Below are 19,131 nucleotides of genomic sequence, written 5' to 3'. Positions count from 1 at the left end.
AGAGCATCCGTGCTGCACACGCCGGGGCCCTTGGGGGCCGCGAGCGACTGGGTGCGTGGCGTGGAGACACGTGGCGGCCCCCAGTTTGTTGCCTTGTGCGGTTTCCCCGCTGTGCCTTCTGCACAATGAGGCGAAATATGACAATGGGCTTTCTTAATTTGAGCCCAAACGGAACACCCAGGAAGTTACAAGCACTGGGCTCTTGGCATCCACAATTACCACTTTTGTCCTCAACACACGGGCGACAGCAGGACCCGCGCTGCAGGGCGGCCGGGGGAGGGGAGCTGGCGGGGCACACACGGAACGCGGACGGACGGACGTCTTCTACCTGCGGGGACGGCACAGATCTACGGCAAGTTATCACGGCGACACAGCACGGACGGCCAGTCCCGTCCTGGCGGCAAGGAAGGGGCGCAGGGGGTCAGGGCTGAGCCTCTGCGTGGTGCGGTCCCGGGAATGCAGAAGGGGGAGCCTCCGAGCAGCCGTCTCTCCCGAAGCCCGGCTTCCCGCGGCGGGGCCCCCCGGCCTCTGCGTCCTCTACACCAGCAGCCAGTGGCGCAGCTAGAAAGGAAACGGCCTCTTCAGGAGCGAAGCGGGAGCCACTTGGGTAAAGGCGGCTCCTGGGCCGAGAGACCCGCCAGCAGAGCGCCCGGCCGCCACGCAGCACGCTCAGCCGGGCACGCTGGTCCGGGGCGCCCGGGCCGGACGCCCACGATGAGCTTCTAGGAACACGCCTCGCGTAAACAGCCTTCCACGTAATGTAAATGTACGTGAATACACCACACGTGAATACTTACACGCTGAGCCTCAGAGAAACAGGTAAACAAACCCGTTGGCGAGGAGCAGCCAGAGAGCAGGGCTGCGGTGGGCGGGCCGGGGCGGGGCCCCCGGGGCGTGTGTCACGCCAGCCGCCGGGCGGACAACGCCGGCTGGCCGACCGGCGATGCCCCGGGCGCCCCGGGGCCGCCTCTGTGTGGCCTCTGAGGCCCGTCCCCGTGGACGGCCGCACCCTGCGCTTCCGTTGTGTTTGCTCGACCCCGGAGGAGTCGGGGGCAGGCCCCACTTACCGCTCCGGGAGGCCAAGACCGACAAGAGTGGTATTTAGTCCTCCGGCAAATGTCACCACCTGCTATTATGCAGCTGTTACTTCGGCCTATTTTTGAGCACAAGCCGTTCGATCACTAAATGGCAAGAACCGTATGTTTTAAACGCTTCGAAACGAGAACATGCAGGCTCGTTCCTGACGCGGCCGCACCAGGGGCGGGAAGACGCTGAGTCTACCGCGGGTGGGACAGGGCTCCCCGCCCCCTCCAGGAGGACCCGCAGGGCGCGTCTGCAGTCCTGGCCGGGACACACACTGCCCGCCGGGGTCCCCGGGGGCCTGGGCAGGGCCGTGTAGGGCAGGCAGGTGGAAGGGGCTGGAGCCCTAGAGCTCCACGGGGACGCCCCACTTCAGAGCAGTCTGCTTTTCAGGGACACAGAAGTATCTATCGATGTGCGGGGACCACACGGCGCAGAGGTCAAGCGAGAGACCAAAGTGGTGGGGACTGTGTTTGCTTCAGGGGTGGGGGGAGGGGCGCGGGCAGGCGCACGTGTTTCTCAGCGTGGCGTCCGTGTGGCAGTTCACGGGCCTTTGTCACTTAGACAAATAAATCTAACAGGAGGAACTGTGTGTGCACGTGCCTGCATCGCAGAGTTCACGGAAGTTTTGAGGGAGCCGAGACCCGGAGGACTGGGCGAGTGTCACACACCGGAGCCCCGGGGGGAACAGAGGCAACGGGCAAGGGTGGGAGGCGTGGGCTGCAAAGTTCCCAGAACCGGCGACACCCACCGGTCCACAGACCCTGGACGCGCACGATGTCTCGTGCAAAGGGAGCCGCCGAGCGCAGCCTCAGAATGCCAAAGACAGCAGCTGTCCACCGAGAACCGTGCGCGCACGGAAGCGGTCTCCTGGGTAAGGGCAGAATAAAGTTCACAGACACACGAGAGTCGGGACGTGTGTCAGGCGCCCTCCTTAAAGGCAAGTCCGAAGGACTGTTTCTTCAAGCAAGAAAACGATCCTCAAAGGGGCGATGTATACGCCAAAAAGTCGGGAGGAAAAATAGCCAACATGCACGTTAACCCAAGAGAGCACTTCCATACAACACAGCAATAATTGTGATAATAATAAGTATCTAATCTGTGGGTTAAAAAAAAAGACAGAAATTGGACGCTAATAGCATAATAAGTCCTTGTAATATTAACGATGGGGGTACTTTATATATTTAAAGTGAGATACGTACGTACGATTTCAAAGGTAACTATTAAAGGAATAAAGTATAATTATGTAAGTAAAGCATATGAGTATGTAAGTTCCAAACAGAAAAAAGGGGAAAAAGGCGAGAAAAAGCAAATCCTCCAAAAAGCGATCCATAAAAAGGTAATAAAGGAAAAAAGAAACATTAAAAATGCAGCAAAGAGTTAAAAAGATCATGGAATCAAGCCTGAATGCGTTAATGATCACAACAAATGTAAATGGACGAACCTCTCTGTCAGAGCAAAAAATTCCAGGTGTACCCCAGGTCTGCAAAAGAGGCCTGCATTTTGAGACCGTCGCAAAGTTGAAAGTGAAAAGATTACACAAGAGGGCGCCCGGGTGGCTCAGGTCATGATCTCACGGTTCGCGGGTTCGAGCCCCACATCGGGCTCTGTGCTGATGGCTCGGAGCCTGGAGCCTGCTTCACATTCTGTGCCTCCTTCTCTCTCTCTGCACCTCCCTGCTTGTGCTCTCTCTCTCTCTCTCTCAAATATAAACATTAAAAAAACTTTAAAGGATTACACAAGATATTTCTGGGAGACTCAGGAGAAACCTGGTACAGCTATGCTCATCTCATCCCAGAGAACTTTAGCAGCAAAAGCACCACAAGGGAGAGAAGACGTGTGAAGTCCCGGGGGAGACGTGGCCGTCCGAAACGTGTCTTTACCTCAGAAGCAGCCTTAGGATATAAAGCAAAAATCTGTTGGAGCTACGGGGGGAAAGCGGACAGGTACGCTCCCCAGGTGGGATATTCTAGTGTTTCCCAGTCCTCTGGGCGAGCCAAGCCGAAGGCGAAGGCGTCGCGGGTACAAGACGGACTGCAGCGACCACAGCCTAGCGGGGCGGACGGAAGGGGGAGCGCGTCAGCGGCGAGAGGGCACGTTCATCTCAGGATGCGCTAGCGTCTGCCAAGGGTCAGGGGCTCAGCCGCACACAGGCCCGCACTCGCTTGCGGGAACAGGGTCGCAGACGTCTGAGCGAACGCGACTGCTTCACACACGGACCGCAGGCAGATCAAGGAGACATCCCTACACATCCGGGGACTTGAAGGCACCTCGCAGGGTGGAGGAGTCACAATGAAAGTTAAAATACCCTTAGCACTAAGCGATCGGGAAAACACCAGGTTAAACGTGGTGGAACGCTTTGTTAGGGAAGAAGAGAGCTTGGAGACCGAGGGCCCAGGGTCTCACTTGAGAAACTCGCGAAAGTTAAATGGAAGAAATCCAAGGACGGGACAGACCCAGTTCTGCCGCAGGCCCCGTGGGACCCGGCTCCTCCCACCCCGGGCGCCCTCCTGCCTCTCTGCAGCCCCCCCCCCCAAACCCGAAGCAGCCTGAGTGACCTCCTCAGGTGGGGCTCCAGACCTCCCGGCCTCTGGCCTCCTGCCCCCCAAGGGCAAGGCCGGGCAAGGCTCTGAGCTGTTTCAGACCGTCTCCCTCCCTGGTCCCCGGTGGGGCAGCCCCCTCCCTCACGCGGGAGGCCCCCTCCCTCACGCGGGAGGCCCCCTCCCGGGGCCCGCGCCCCACGCGTGACCCCTCTGCTCCCTCTTTCTGCCCCCTTGCCGCCCCGCCTGGTACAGGGGTGCTCAGGGGGCAGGCCCGGCACCGCACGGCCCGCTCCCAGTGTTTGCTCAGGGAATGAACGTGGCCTCGTGGCTCAGAGAGGCCCGAGACGGCAGGGGGGCACTCACCCTGAACTGGCGCACCTCCCCGCTGTCCACCAGCTCGCGCTCCTGCTCAGGTGTGATGGCGTACGCCAGTTTCTAGAAGGGAAGGGGAGGTGTGGGCACAGGCGTGTGCTCGGTGAAGTGCACAGGCCCCTCGGACACGCCGTGAGGCTGGGCCTGATGGCCTGGCCTCCCCAGACCCTGCAGCAGAGTCCAGCCCGCGTGAAAGGGGAGGTTTCTGTCTCGACACCAAGCTGGCTGTGGGTTCCGGGTGAGTGAATGGCACGTACTCCCCCTGGGAGTCTCTGGGCCGGGGACCCTCCACGGTTGCCACAGCCCACCTGCCTCACCTACTGAGATGTTCTGTGGTTTGTGTTCGGAGTCTGGCCCTTGGGGCTGCAGCCCTGCCTGCTCCAGGCTGAGAGAGGGCCCCTGGCTGGGCCCCGCAGGCAGTGAGGGGTCCCCCTGCGTCATGCCAGCCTGCTTTGCCTGGGGCTCCGGTGACCCTGGGGCTCCCTCTGTCCCTACCTCCCAAGAGGTCCCGGGGAATCCCAGGGACCTGGGGCCGTGCCTGCCCCAGACCCGGCCCGACTGGCCAGGACTGCTCATTCCAGCCTGTGGGGGAGCCGTGTGGCCCCAGCAGGGTCCCCGGACTGGCCAGGGCGCAGCCACGGGGCTCGGCTGCCCACTCTCCCCAGGAAACTGTGTGGGACGCAGGCACAGAGCGGCCTCGGAGCGACCTTTCGGGCCGTTCCTTCCAAGGAGGCCTGGGCCCTTTGTTGCTTCCAGGAATCCCGGGCCAGGAGATAAAGTGGTGGCTGGTCCCCCGCCCCCTCCTTTACAGGTTGGGGAACGAGTGTGTGTGGGGGGGGGCCCAGGGCAACCCCCACCACACAGACTGGACGCGGATTCCAGCCCCAGCCCCTGACCGCTGCCCTCCCACCTTCACCAGGCTCTGTGGAGCACGAGTGTGCACAGACAGGTACACACACGTGCGCACACGGGAGGGCACGTGAGACGTGAGCACCCACGGACACGCACATAGACAGCCGCGATTCCTCCTGCACCTGCCTTCTCCGTTGTGGCCCCGCCCCTTCCACGCCTCCTGGAGGTCAGAAGTCGTGGGGGTGCACAAGCAGGAGCAGGGCTGGAGGTGGGGGGTGGGGGGTGGACGCCCACTGGGCGGTGTGGTCTCCCGGCGGGGGCGGGGCGGGACAGGGTGGGGCCCGCGTGGACACGCACCTCCCGCAGGGAGCCGGGCAGACTGCAGAGCTTGTAGGCTGCGTAGACGGGCACCATACACATGGAGGATGAGGCGATGGCCCAGCCCAGGGCATTGGCCCACTTGGGGAAGGCGTAGGCTCCGTAGTGCGGGGGCCTGAAGGTCACGACGCTCACCACGACCACAAACTAAAAGTGAGGGCAGAGCTCAGGCTGCAGCTCTCAGCTGGCAGACCACGTGGCCCGGGAGTGAGGGTTTCACGGGGAGGGTCTCCCGGGCAAGGCGGCTCTGGGGTCCGGGCCCTGCAGACGGCGCCCCTCAGAGGGTGGGGGCGCTCACGTGCCGCTCCGCAAGGGCGGGGGTGGGGTGGGGGTTGCGCGCCCCCTCACCCCTGGTGGCCGTGCCTGGCGCACGCCCTCCGTGTCACCTTGTCCAGCAGACCCCCCCCCCCCCCCCCCCCCGCGCACCACGCCCCGGCCACCTCAGCTCTCGGACCGCCGCCGCCATGGTCTGGAGGCAGGCGCCGGCCGGGGCCGTCGGCGGCTTCGGGGTGTCTGGGTGCAGCTCGGGGAGAAACCCTGTCCGTGCTGGCGGCCGGGCTCCCGCTTCCTCCTGTCTCCCTGCCTCTCCGGCTCTGGCTCTGGCTCTGGCTTAGTCTCTATCTCTCTGTCTCCATCTCTCTCTGTCTCCGTCTCTCACTAGCCACCGGCTGGCCCAGGATGGCGCGTCTGAACCGCCAGCAGCTGCAGACACGCAGCTGGGACCGTCGGGCCGGGCGGAGGGCCGAGGGGTCAGGATGCTCGTCCCGGTGAGCAGCTCAGACCTAGACCGCCCTCGAACGGCCTCCCGGGGTCACCTGTCCAGGTGCTCTGGGCCACCGGGCCTCGGTCCGCGACTGCTCCGCTCTGCTGTTGAGGAAGCAGCCAGGGACGATCCCTACTGAACCCGTGTGGCCCTGTGCTAATAAAACTGGCGGCCCCGGGCCTGATGACACAAGCCAGGCAGCTCCCAGACGTGCCAGTGGTGCCCGGGGAGAGTCCCGAGGGCGGCGCTCGTGACAGGGCCCGAGTCACTCCCGTCCTCGGCATTAGAGCCCCCGTGCCGCACCCCACCCCCGAGGTGCAGATTCGCCGGCCCTCTCTGGCCTCGCCCCCGCGGCAGAGGTGAGACGCACGGGGGGACCGGTGCTGAGGCTTCTCAGTGTGGCCGGGGGCGGGGGGGATGCCGTCAGGAGGCCACAGAGGATTTTGGGGGCCAGGCCGCCCTTCTGGCTAAGGCCAGCGTGCAGGCCCCACCCCGGCCTCCCATCATCGGGGAAGCCCAGGTGTGTGCGGCCCCGGAGGGACCCGGACCGAGCCGTGTGCGCACGCGGGGCCCTTACCAGGAGGAAGCAGGGGCTCACGAACTTCCAGCACAGCCTCCAGTACAGGCTGGGCCGCCGCCCGGTCATCTGCTGGATGTCGTCGCTGAACTGCCGCACGCCTGGGCCGGAGGGAGCCAAGCAGGCTGGTCAGGACACCGCCCCCCCCCCCCCCCCCCCGGCCTGTGCTGGGTGCTCCCCCCCCGCTCCTCTGCTGGGGTGCTCCCCTCCCCACCCTCCACCCCCCTCCACCCCCGAGCCTGTGCTGGGTGCTCCCCTCCCCGTCCCTCCCCCCTGGGCCTGTGCTGGGGTGCTCTCCTCCCCAACCCTCCCCCTCCGGGCCTGTGCTGGGGTGCTCCCCCCACGCCCCTCACCCCCCGGGCCTGTGCTGGGGTGCTCCCCCCCCCCCTGCCCCTCACCCCCCGGGCCTGTGCTGAGATGCTCCCCTCCCCACCCCCCTCCCCAGACCTGTGCTGAAGTGCTCCCCACCCCACCCCACCCCCTGGGCCTGTGCTGGAGTGCTCCCCTCCCCACTCCCACCCACCCCATGCCTGTGCTGGGGTGCTCCCCTCCCGACCCTCCACCCCCTGAGCCTGTGCTGGAGTGCTCCCCTCCCCACTCCCACCCACCCCTATGCCTGTGCTGGGGTGCTCCCCTCCCCACCCTCCACCCCCCTCCACCCCCGAGCCTGTGCTGGGTGCTCCCCTCCCCGTCCCTCCCCCCTGGGCCTGTGCTGGGTGCTCCCCTCCCCGTCCCTCCCCCCTGGGCCTGTGCTGGGGTGCTCTCCTCCCCAACCCTCCCCCTCCGGGCCTGTGCTGGGGTGCTCCCCCCCACGCCCCTCACCCCCCGGGCCTGTGCTGGGGTGCTCTCCTCCCCAACCCTCCCCCTCCGGGCCTGTGCTGGGGTGCTCCCCCCCACGCCCCTCACCCCCCGGGCCTGTGCTGGGGTGCTCCCCCCCTGCCCCTCACCCCCCGGGCCTGTGCTGAGATGCTCCCCTCCCCACCCCCCTCCCCGGACCTGTGCTGGGGTGCTCCCTCCCCCCCGCCCCTCACCCCCCGGGCCTGTGCTGAGATGCTCCCCTCCCCACCCCTCACCCCCCGGGCTGTGCTAGGGTGCTCCCCTACCCACTCCCACCCACCCCTACGCCTGTGCTGGGGTGCTCCCCTCCCCACCCCCCTCCCCAGACCTGTGCTGAGGTGCTCCCCACCCCACCCCACCCCCTGGGCCTGTGCTGGAGTGCTCCCCTCCCCACTCCCACCCACCCCATGCCTGTGCTGGGGTGCTCCCCTCCCGACCCTCCACCCCCTGAGCCTGTGCTGGAGTGCTCCCCTCCCCACTCCCACCCACCCCTATGCCTGTGCTGGGGTGCTCCCCTCCCCACCCCCCTCCCCGGACCTGTGCTGAGGTGCTCCCCACCCCACCCCACCCCCTGGGCCTGTGCTGGAGTGCTCCCCTCCCCACTCCCACCCACCCCCATGCCTGTGCTGGGGTGCTCCCCTCCCCACCCCTCACCCCCCGGGCTGTGCTAGGGTGCTCCCCTACCCACTCCCACCCACCCCTACGCCTGTGCTGGGGTGCTCCCCTCCCCACCGCCCCTCCCCAGACCTGTGCTGGGGTGCTCCCCACCCCACCCCCTGGGCCTGTGCTGGGGAGCTTCCCACCCCCCTGGGCCTGTGCCGGGGTGCTCCCCTCCCCACCCCACCCCACCCCCTGGACACCGCCCCCTGGTCTTGCTGGCCAAGGTCCCCATGCACGTTCACTGTTGTGACACGGGTGATGTTGGCTCCTCTACCATCATGATCACCGAGGGACACGTGTGAGGCCCCAACGCTGTCCCTGCCTTTCTGCCTCAACTGTTCCTTTTTCCCTTTAAAAAACTGTGGTAAAATACACGACGTAAAATTGACTATTTTAATCATTTTTAAGTGCTGAGTTCAGAGGCATCAACTCACACTGCTGTGTAGCTGTCACCACCATCGTATCCAGAACCTCCCCCTCCCCCACACACACCAAAGCTCTGACCCCATGAAGTGCTGACTCCCCTCCCCCGCCCGTTCTGACCTGGCTTGTCTCGCTCAGCATGGCGCCCCCCAGCGGGCGTCACGATGTCCTTCCTTTCGAGGCTGGATGGTGTGCCAGCGTTATGTCCACAATCACTATCTTTTAAGGAAAGCTGTTGCCGGAAGCCTAACGAACTGGCACTTTCTCTAGACCTCAACAGTGACCTCTCCCTCCCTGAGTCTGGCCTCTGCTCCTACGACCACAGCTGGTCTGCTGAGCCCAGAGTGGGTCTCGTGGGTGTCACGAGAAGACACCTCCATTCAGAATTCCCTCCGCACACGCCAACCCCATCATCAGAACCCCAGACGCGGGGACGGACCAGGGGAACGGGGACAGGCAGAGCCAAGGCTGGCCCCTCGGCCCCTCCTGGCACCCGGTCGTCGGCTCGGGATGCTTGGTGCAGAGAGCCCCGCACACCGACGCAGCCATACAAGCAACACAGGCTGTGCGCTTGGATCGGGGGACGGGAGTTGCCGTTTGGAGAAACCACGCGGACTCCGTCTCCTGAGGCTTGGGGAGCTGGCGGTCCCCGGCGCCCCTCGCACCTCCACCAGCACTGAGCTCGTGACCGGAGGTGGGTTTGAGGCGCTTTCTCTTCCACTGCCAGGCTCGATTGGGGGTGGGGGAGAGAGTGCCACTTAAAGTGATAAAGCACTGACTCCAGGTGCTGACGAAAGCACAGAGTTCGGGGTTTCCCTTTTCTGTAGAAAAGAGAATAGGAAAAATGTTCTTGGAATAGGAGCTACTGTCAGGAAGGCTCTCAAAGCCCACGGGTCTCTCCAGGCCAAAGCGTCCGTGGCTCCGAGGCAGAGATGTGCCCCTCGAGGGGCCCTGGGGCTCCTGCACAAGCCGACCTGGTGTGGCACCACAGACCTTTAGCTCAGGGCTCAGTCGCACAGGGTCACGGACAGGTGCGCCTGCTGCACGGAACTTTCTCTGCTAACTCCCTCAGAAGCCCGGCCAGGCAGTGGGGCCAGCGCCACGGCCCCACCGTCCGGGACAGGGAAGGGTAGGGCCTTCTCCAGCTCGGGTGCCCGTGGCTGTCACGACTACACCTGGGCACCCTGGGACACAGCTCGGCAGCCTGGGAGGGGTCTGGGGGCAGCCTACCCCGCAGCGGCTCCCAACCACAAGGGGCTCGTATTTGGGACTCAGGAGGCGGCGGCTGACTCGGGGAGGTCTGCCACCCAGCTCGGCGGGGACGCCGGGTACGACAGCAGCGGTGGCACTTTGGAAGCCTCCCATCACCTCCCACCTCGGCGAACTGCGTTGCTGGTCAGGCTCCCCAGGAAGAAACAGGCCCGTTTCTCTGTGAGTCGCCTCACCTCCGCCAGCCGTCAGCGTCCCAAAGTCACCACAAGCCCTTCTCTGCCAGCGGCCAGCTAGGACGTCTGCACGGCACGACCAGGTGGCCACGCTGAAAGCTTCTGACCACGGCAAGCACGTGCGCGCCATCCAGGCGAACCGTCCTCGTTGACCCCGCCCGGCACATGGTTCCCCAGCCTCCCGTCCTCGGTGACGCTACGGGAACCACGACGCTCAGCTTCCGGGAGTCCACACGCACCCCTTTCCGAGGCGGCTTTGTGGGAAAGGAGGCGGCACAGGGACAGAGCCGGCCCCGGCGGAGGCTCCATCCTTACCGTAGAACCAGGCCACCCCGATGGCCTCGATGAGCACTCCAAAGAGGATGGACGTGCCGGCCGCGAAGTGGTCCAGCAGCGTGAACACGTAGATGCCCCCCTGCGAGAGGGGGAGAGCCCGCTCAGCTTGGGGTGTCCGGCGTGGCACGCCCCGCCCCGCCCACGGAAACCTCGCTCACAAAAACGCTTTTTCCGAAACGTACACCCGGCCTGTGGGTTCGGCCTCTAGACGTTCTTACTCCCCACACAGGCCGGCTCCAGGCACTGAAAACCAGTCCACACGCAGCTTCTCGGGGATGTGCCTTCTGTGCAGAGACCGGAAGGACCGCCCCACCCCTCCCCGCCCCTCCCCCTCCCTTCCCCTCCCCTAACACCTCCCCTCCCCTCCCTTTCCCTTCCCTTCCCTCCCCTCCTGGGGCTCTGGGTGCAATCAGAGATGAAAAGCAACCACATGCCAAACACAGTAGGGCCTCCGAGGGAAGGGAGCTCCCGTCCTCATGGACAGGCCTGTCCCAAGCCCCCAACCCCACAGATCCAACAGGCAGGTACTCAGCCACAGGCATTTTCCCGGCGGGTGGGTGGGTGGGGGGGCGTCCAGGAGCTGCAGTAACCTGAGGCTGTTTCACATGCCCCAGGGCTACCCCACGTGTGACCGCGGCTACTCACATGTGACCGTGGCTACCCCACGTGTGACCTCGGCTACCCTGAGTGTGACCACAGCTACCCCATGTGTGACCACAACTACCCGCGTCATTACAAGTCACGGCTTGCCTTGGGGGAGGCTCTCGGACACGCGGTTCTGTCTGGCCTGGTGGCACCAGCCCCCTGTCCGGCTCCAAGTGCTAATAATGAGAATGGTCAGGCCAAGCGCCAGCCGGTACTTACGTTGGTGACGCAGAAGAGGGAGAGGAAGAAGGTCGCCAGGACGATGGAGAGGGTGAAGAGCTCCCGGTGTCGGTGCAGCAGCTGGAACTCGTCGGTGAGCCCGGTGATCACCGACTCCATGCCGCCCATCTGCAGCAACAGCAGGGGTGCGGCACTGCGGGCGGGCCTCAGTCTACGCAAAGCCCACCGAACCCACACCCGGGGTGTGCACACAAGCGGGGGCTGCACGGCATCCGGGGTGCGAGTGCCCTCGGCCACCGGAACGTGGACGCGGGGGCGGACGCCGTCCCCCGCGGTGACCCCCGAGTGGCCAACGTTGGCCACACACTCACAGGACACCACCCGTGGCACCGCCACGAAACCTCAGCCCCGCCCGCCTACTCTAAACAGACGTCTCCCCACAGCACGGCCTGTTGGTTCCTGGGGAGACCTGGCGTGGCCACGGGCCCCGTGCTCACTGGGACAACCTCCCGGACTCCGTGCGCCATCGCGAAGGGGCGTCTTCCAAGCGTCCTCCTACTTGGTGGCCCTCTTTGCCCTACTCTGCCGAAACCACTTCCTCCAGGAGGTGCTGTTCATGGGATTCATCCCCACCAGCTGTGGGGCCCGGGGCCGTGGTCACCCAGCGGGCATTGACCAGATGGCTGGGACGCGGGGCCCAGGACGAGGGTCCGTGACCCACACACAGGGAGGGATTCGTGGTTCTCTGCACCTTCCAGGAAGCCATGGGGACCCCGAGGTCTCAGCTGTTGGTCCCGAGCAGGCACTGGGGACAGATGAGCCCGAGGGAGTCCTGTAGGCCCACGTGCTGCCTTCCTAGCGCACACGCACACGCACACGCACTCACTCACACCCACACGCGCACACACGCACGGGGCCACAGGGAAGATACTCGGTGGGCCGGGGCCGGGCTGCGGCGCCATTGCTGCCCTGCCCTGCAGGTGCGTCCACCCCTCCCGGGGGGCTCAGGGGTCCCGGAAAGCGGGGAGTAGGAGGGGCCGGCCCTGGCTCTGGGTGGTCCTCACCCCATTCCCTGTGCTGCCCCTGCCAATGGCCCCGCACGGGTGCGCTTAGGGTCTGTGGGACTCAGGCACAGGGCGGGGCTGGTGGCCCCGAGCGGAAGAAGGGGGAGTTGGCCCAGCTCCCCCGCCTCCGGAAGGGTCTCCAGCGGTCGTGGGGTCCCTCCTTCCCGCCAGGCAGGGTCTGGGGGTGAGCACAGAGACTCTGTGGGGAGGCCTCGAGGGCACCCAGCTGTGACCGGCAGGGCCCCTCTGGTGCACGAGGTGGGGGGGGGGGTCACTCACGGCGCTGTCGATCCCCAGGGTGAGCAGCATGATGAAGAAAACCACGGCCCAGGCCGAGGACAGCGGGAGCGTGGCCAGCGCCTCGGGGTAGATGATGAAGATCAGCCCGGGCCCTGAAAGCAGACCCTTCACTCGCTACTGGCTCGCAGCCTCCTGCCTCCCCGGCCCGGGGAGGGGGCAGGGTCCTTCCCGTCGCCTTCTTCCCCGTTCTCCCGGAAGAGCCCTCTCTCCTGAGGACTCGGTGGGCGCCTGGCCCAGGACTCCGGCAAATGGAAACCCGAAATCAGCCGGGGGGCGCGCGCCACGTTCCTCCAGTCCCTCGGTGGGCCAGGTGCGGGGCCTGCAGAGGAAACGGGGGCAGGACCGACACGGGACAGGGCGGGAGGGGCTCCGGCGACCTGCCCGGCGGCCCTGACAACCACAGGGACACCTCCGGGTCGGCTTTCCCGTGCACGCTGGAGACACACGCACCCACACACACACTCGTGCCCCAACGCAAATGCACGTTTTCATACACGCGTGCTCACACGCGTGCGCCCACACACAGTGCTCACACACTCATGCGTGTGCCCACACACGTAAAAGCTTGCACACGCTCATGCATGTGCATACACACACGCACGCTCACGCACGAACACGCTCACGCGATGGTACCCGTAGCATCACGTCAACAGTTTTCTGTGTCAACGCATCGCCCTGTGTCTGATCTTTGAAAACCACACAATGAGTATAGAAAATACCAGCTCAGCGAATGCTTCGAAGGGGCAGGTTTCTGCTCACATCTGAGCCCTGGGGATCATCCCCTTCTGGGACATCCCCGGGAGGGGGCCTTGGGTGCAGGACACACACACTCCCGCCCTCTTACCCCGTGAGTGCGGCCTGGGTGGGCGTGGAGGCCGTGGGCTCCGGGCCGGCAGGGAGGCAGGGATGGGAGCCGTGCGGGACTCAACCAGACTGAGTGCGGTGTGGTCTCAAATGATCCCAAAGTAAAAATATTCCCATGAGAAACTGGTAATTCACTATTTTCACGGGCACTAGCACACCTGCTGCACCTGTGCGTGTAAGGACATAACTTACAGCTTCCCGAATCTTCCTTCAGTCTCCAGCAGGGCCGTGGCGGGCCCCAGCTGACGGGATCGGGGCACTGAGGGATCGTGGTGGAAAATGGAAGAGCGGCCACAGCCAGGGTGTCCCAGGGTCCGCACGGGACCCCGTGCTCGGACCTGGGCTTCCCTGCGTTTCCTGTTCCCATGGAAGGGGCACAGTCCTCAGCGTGGGGGTGAGGGGCGGCTCATTAGAGATGCTCTTAGGTCCAAATGCCTTAAGCCTTGGACCCAGAAAGATGGCGGTCAGCCCGACTGAACGTGGTGTCAGTACCTCTTACTTTCGGTTCTGAACCTCAGTTAACATTTCACCCTGTTTTCTCGAGAATTAGAGCTAAATGACATTTACTTTGCCGGCCATGGAAACGCATAGAAGACATTCACTCTGAGCTCAGGGGTTAATGGGGGTTCTGTAAGCGATTACTATTTCTCATAAAAAAGGGCAAAGGCAGGAGAAATGCATAAATGCAGCAGTGAGTAAATTTCACCGCTCTGTATTTATTTGCAGTATGTTCCCCTTCTCCTGCCTTTATTGGATTTTTTTCCTGGAGGAAAGCGCGTGGACTGAGGAGGCACACGCCCAGCCCCTGACCTCCCTGCCAGTCCCGAAGGCCGGACCCTCGCCTCCTCCTTTCACGGCGGCAGTCTGAGGCCTCAGCGCTGCAAGGACCAGACGGGGTGATGGCTGCGAGCGGCGGGCACGGGTGGGGCGGCCCTCTGCTCCCCTCCTCCCCTCCCTGAGCAGCTGCCCTGCCCCTGACTTGAGTGAAAAGACCCAGGAGGAAATGAGTCAGTGAGACTCAGGGCTTTCCCGAGCCTGAGGAGCAGCCCCCAGGAGGATAGGCGCCTTCTCAGAGGGAGCGAGGGGTGAAGACAGAGGCGCAGGGGTAGAGTCCTCCTCTCTGACCTGCCAGGCAGTCCTGGGCAGGCGAGGGGTTGTCGTGATCTCAGGAGCCCCTGGAGTCCCACACCGACCCAATGCCAGGACTTTGCACCCGCGTGCCAGGACTGGGCAGCCCCCACAAATGCCCAGGGGGCCCCGTCTGCACCCCACACCTGAGCCCGGCCTCCCGGCACGCTTTCTGCTCCCCGTGTCACCCACCTGTGGCCACTTCCGCACTCACACACCTGGTGTCTGCGGATCGGCTGGGGGCGTGGGCTGGGAACACGTATCTCCATTGCCCTGTGTGTCTGAGACTTGAGGATCTCTCCGGCCATTATGCACAACCCCTCCAAATCTGTCCCAAGCCACCCAGCTGCTCTCCAGCCCTGCCGTCTGTGTGGCTTGGAGTAGCTCAGGGACCCCACCCCTGAGCTGCAGGGCCCCCCAGCGAAGTGTAAACGAAGTCCAGGGGGGTGCTGTGTGCCAGGTCCCACCCCAGGGACAGGGCGGTAGACCCTGGTGCTGCAGCTCCGAGGCCTCTGGCGGGAGCTCGTGGGCAGCGGGGAGGGAGCGGGGCGGCGGGAGCGTCGCTTCACCGAGTACCGTGGGTTCTCCGCTCTGGAACACGTGACACTCCCGTGAGCTGCACTTGAGGCCCCGGCTCTCCCTCCCACTGTGCGAGGTAAATGCTGGGAGGACCGGGTGGGGTGGCCAGGGCCGTGGAGCAGGCAGAGCTGGGGGCGCCCCGGGCCTGCCCAGGGGGACTCACCGTCCTTGGCCACGTCTCCGATGGGCACGCTGTGCTTCTGGGCCATGTACCCCAGGAAGGAGAAGACCACGAAGCCGGAGGAGAAGCTCGTCAGGGAATTGACCGAAGTGGTGATGACCGCGTCTCTGGGGGATGAGACAGCCCCGCCACGTGCTGCGGCAGCGACAATCTCCTGCCATTGTTCTTAACGTACCGCGTCTGGGGCAGGTGGCTTTGGAGGGGCGCTTTCCCTGAGGGACCCTGCCAGCTTCTCCACGGGCTGTACCGCAGACAGCCTGGTGCTCACGGTGGCTGAGCAGCTCTAGGCTCCGGGTGTGTCCAGGCTGCAGCCCCAGGCGGGCCCCGGGGTGACCAACCGTCCGTGTCCCGGCACCGAAGGTGAGACAGCGCCCACCTTCAATGCTGGGACTCCGGGGGTGCAGAACAGACAGCCCAGGGTGTCCCCAGCCATGTCCGACAGGGCTCCTAGATGCCTCGGGGGGATCTTGGTAAAATGCAGGTTCTGAGGGGAGGGTCTGGTGGGGCCCAGATGCTGTACGTCTGTTGGTTCCCAGCGCGGGGGTGCCCGTACCGCCGGCCCGGGGGCCCCGCTCTGAAGGCTGGGGACTGAGAGGGCTGGAGGACAGCAGGGCAGGGGCAGCCCATCGGGCGCCAGAGTGGAGGAGGGGCAGCTGCACGGTGCCCGGACCCGGGTGAGGACCAGGTGGGCTTGGGCAGAGGCTGTCCTCCCTCGTGTGCGGCCCCTTGGCCGTGCACACTGTATTTTCACTGCAGTTTTTGTCCCCATGACGCGAAGAAAACAAACACGACCCCATAAGGATCAAAGAAAGCAGGTCCCAGATGAACTTGCTCTGGTTTCTGCAACCATTTGGGGTCCAGCGTGTGGCTGCAGCTCACCGGGCCTTCCCTGGGTGCCCTGCACCGGGTCTGGGGCCTCCGCTCCCTCGGTGCGGGACCGGTGGGAAGACACATGGGCGCTTCGTCGTGGGGGGGGGGGGGTCTCGGGGGAGGCCTGAGCCTGGACACTGGGGGGAGGGGCAGCTGGAGCTGGAGGAGGGGGATCCTCGGGGGAGCGGGAGGAGCTTCCTCCTGGGGGTGTGAAGAGCCACTTCGTGTGTTCTCTGTACCTTCTTTACAGGGAAAATCAACATTTTGCCTGTAACTTCTGCCTTTCAGTTCCCACTTAAAAAGCCATTCTGGCTCAGAGGCTCTGCAAACAGCAAACGCCCTCCCTTCGTGTGGGGACACGTTCTCTCCAAAGCTGGGAGTTGGAAGGCTCTGGGGCAGGGCCAGGCGCTCGGCTCTCACCTGTAGCAGTTGTTGGTGAACTTATTGTAGCTAGAGAAGGCGATCAGCACCCCGAAGCCGACGCCCAGCGAGAAGCACACCTGGGTGGCGGCATCTATCCAGACCTGCGCAGGGCAGAGGGGAGAGAGGGCGCGCTCAGGAGGGCAGAGGGGAGAGAGGGGCAGGGGTGCAGGGGGCGCGCTCAGGAGGGCAGTGGGGAGGGAGGGGGGCAAGAGGGGCTCAGGAGAGGTGGCTGTCACAGGCAACCATGCGAAAGACCGCCACCGGGGGCCGTGGAACAGGGCTGAACTTAAACACGACATTGTTACCAACAGCAAATCGCAGCGACCACATGATCGGCGGCAAATGCTGTCTCCGGGAATAACCCTGCCGTGTCGCTGGCCCGAGAGCCCAGCACGCAAAGGGGCCGTGTCTTAGGGCCTTGTTTGCAGCTTCCCCCGGAATGTCAGGAGGTCATCCACGCGGCCAGACCCGTCACTCATTTATTAATGCTACGGACGTTGGTGCCTCGATTGGACCTGTGCCCGCTGACACAGCTTTACGTCTCTCCCGTGGCACGCGGTATACACTTAGTGACCCACGTGGACGGGCCCGGGAGGCCTGACCGCAACTCAGACACTGGTGTGTGCTTGCTCGGCCCAGCACGGATGACACCGGGGCAGCACGCACGTGTACAAGGCGTGTGGCCGATGACTGGACCGATACGGTATCTGAAGTCCCACAGGAGCGTTTGCGTCCAGGTGACACGGGAGCTTCTCGGGGAGGTGGGCACCGCCTCACTCCCGCACGGCCTTGGCTGGGGGTGGAAAGCAGATGGCCCCCTCCCTGGGGGAACCACCCCGCAGAGTCGAGGCCACAGCTGCCGTCTGAAGGGGCTGGCTCGTTCCGGGGCCCGTGTCTGCAAGACCCTGTGGCCCGTGGTGGCCCGTGTGGGCGGGACCCTCAGGCGGTGCCTCCAGGGCTGCCGGGGGCCGGCCGTCCACCCACGCTCAGGACCAGCAGGGCTCCTGTCATCTGGGCGGCATGCTCGGGGTCTTGGGATCACTCTGACGATCGGTGTGCTACAGGCAGCTGGCTGGGCCTCAGCACGAGGCCGAGGGTGGCTGAGTGGGCAGTGGGCCAAAGGACCCCTGCTCGGCCATCTCCCGTGCCCCCGTGTGCCGGTCACCGGTCAGCTGGCCTGGCCAGGCGGCTGCAGGCAGGAGCTGAGGTCACCGGGGGCTCCTGCCTCCTGCTTAGCCCTGGCCGGGTCAGCGTGCACCCGGCCTCTGCACGTGCGGCTCGCCAACCAGGATGTGCCTCCCGGACTTCGGTCCAGGCCTCTGTTCCTTGCCCCCCGTGGGACCCAGCTCCGGACCCAGCCCGAGACCCATGCTGGGACCCACCCTGGGACCCACCTGGCAGCCACTCTGGGCTGACCTGGAACCACCCTTCCTTCCTTCACTTCCTGACCTCTGCTCCCCCGCTGGAAGGGGAGCTCTCCCAGGACGGGTCTCCTCCGCCCCCGCCTGGACCTGGCCCACCCCGTGGAGCAGCCCCAAGGTCGGCCGATGGAGGAACGAGGGTCTAGATGCACCTGAGGATGCTGACCCCTGAGGAGGAGCCCCCTGTCCGCACGGGGTCCGGAAACGGAACCTCAGGATGCAGGGCCGCCTCTGTGTCAGGACAGGGCAGGGACACGGGAAGGGACGGGGCAGACGCTCTCTCTGCCCTGTCTGCTTGCCAGGAGCCTGTGCGTAAGCCCCGCTCCAGACGTTCCCGAGAGTAGTGAGGGTGCCTTCCGGCAGGTCCCCTCAGACCGAGCCCCGGGGGATGGGTCGGGGCCAAGCCTGGGAGGAGGCCTGCCAGGGAGCCAGTGACCTGATCTGGGCCAGCCTGGGCAACCACGTCCCCGGGTGCACCTGTGGGGCACGGCTCCGCTGCCATGCCCCAGGGAAGGACGCCCGGGTCACTGGATGTCTCTGTGTGTGGCCACCAAGAGTCGAGGGTTGGAAATACCGGCAGCACCTGGGCCGGAGGAGCCCTGGGAGGACACCCCAGCACCATCAGCAAGCCAGTGAGGCCCCATCTCTGCCACACCCACTGGAGGCCTGGAGGAGCTGCCGCAAAGGGAAGCCGGGACCCCACAGCAGGACAGGAGTGGCTCTGCCCTCTGGACCCGGGATCGCAGGGACCTGTCTCTTCGGGACCTCAGGCTCACTGGAGTCCAGGGGCCGTGGGCCTGCTCTGTCCTGGTGTACATCCCTTCCTAGCCCTGAGCTGACAGAGTGGTTGGAGAGGACGGGTCACGCTGACTGGTCCAAGGTAGTCATCATCTATCCATCACCCATCCTCTGTGTCCGTCAATTGGTCACTGAACTGTCTACCCATCCACTGGTCATCCTAGCAACTACCCACCATCTATCACCTGTTTTACCATCATCTATCTATCCAAACATCTATCATCCATCCATTACCTATCTCTCCATCAATCCATCATCTATCTATCCATCCATCAATCCATCTATTCATCCATCCATCATCTGTCTACCTACCTACCATCCATCTATCCAATCCATCCGTCCATCCATCCATAATTTATCTATCCACCTACCTATCTACCTACCCATCCATCTATCCAATCCAATCCATCCA

At 64.6% G+C, this 19,131-nt stretch overlaps 1 protein-coding gene across 1 annotated transcript in view; it reads right to left on the bottom strand.

Annotated features, from left to right (window-relative positions):
- Positions 1-474: 474 nt before the first annotated feature.
- Positions 475-19,131, bottom strand: part of SLC6A3 (solute carrier family 6 member 3) — a 37,505-nt gene continuing 18,848 nt past the window's right edge. Inside the window, exons 6-14 of the mRNA XM_047848429.1 lie at positions 16,498-16,601; positions 15,190-15,314; positions 12,435-12,547; positions 11,131-11,259; positions 10,246-10,345; positions 6,566-6,666; positions 5,205-5,372; positions 3,987-4,058; positions 475-561 (exon numbers count right to left, since the gene is read on the bottom strand). Of these exons, the coding sequence (XP_047704385.1) occupies positions 538-561; positions 3,987-4,058; positions 5,205-5,372; positions 6,566-6,666; positions 10,246-10,345; positions 11,131-11,259; positions 12,435-12,547; positions 15,190-15,314; positions 16,498-16,601 (936 nt within the window). The 3' untranslated portion in view covers positions 475-537. The remainder of the gene's footprint in view (positions 562-3,986; positions 4,059-5,204; positions 5,373-6,565; positions 6,667-10,245; positions 10,346-11,130; positions 11,260-12,434; positions 12,548-15,189; positions 15,315-16,497; positions 16,602-19,131) is intronic.

Source organism: Prionailurus viverrinus, unplaced genomic scaffold (genome assembly GCF_022837055.1).
Source record: "Prionailurus viverrinus isolate Anna unplaced genomic scaffold, UM_Priviv_1.0 scaffold_63, whole genome shotgun sequence".
NCBI classification, from domain to species: Eukaryota; Metazoa; Chordata; class Mammalia; order Carnivora; family Felidae; genus Prionailurus; species Prionailurus viverrinus.
The sequence above is the reverse complement of the archived record's forward strand: the minus strand, read 5'-3'. Positions and strand labels throughout refer to the sequence as shown.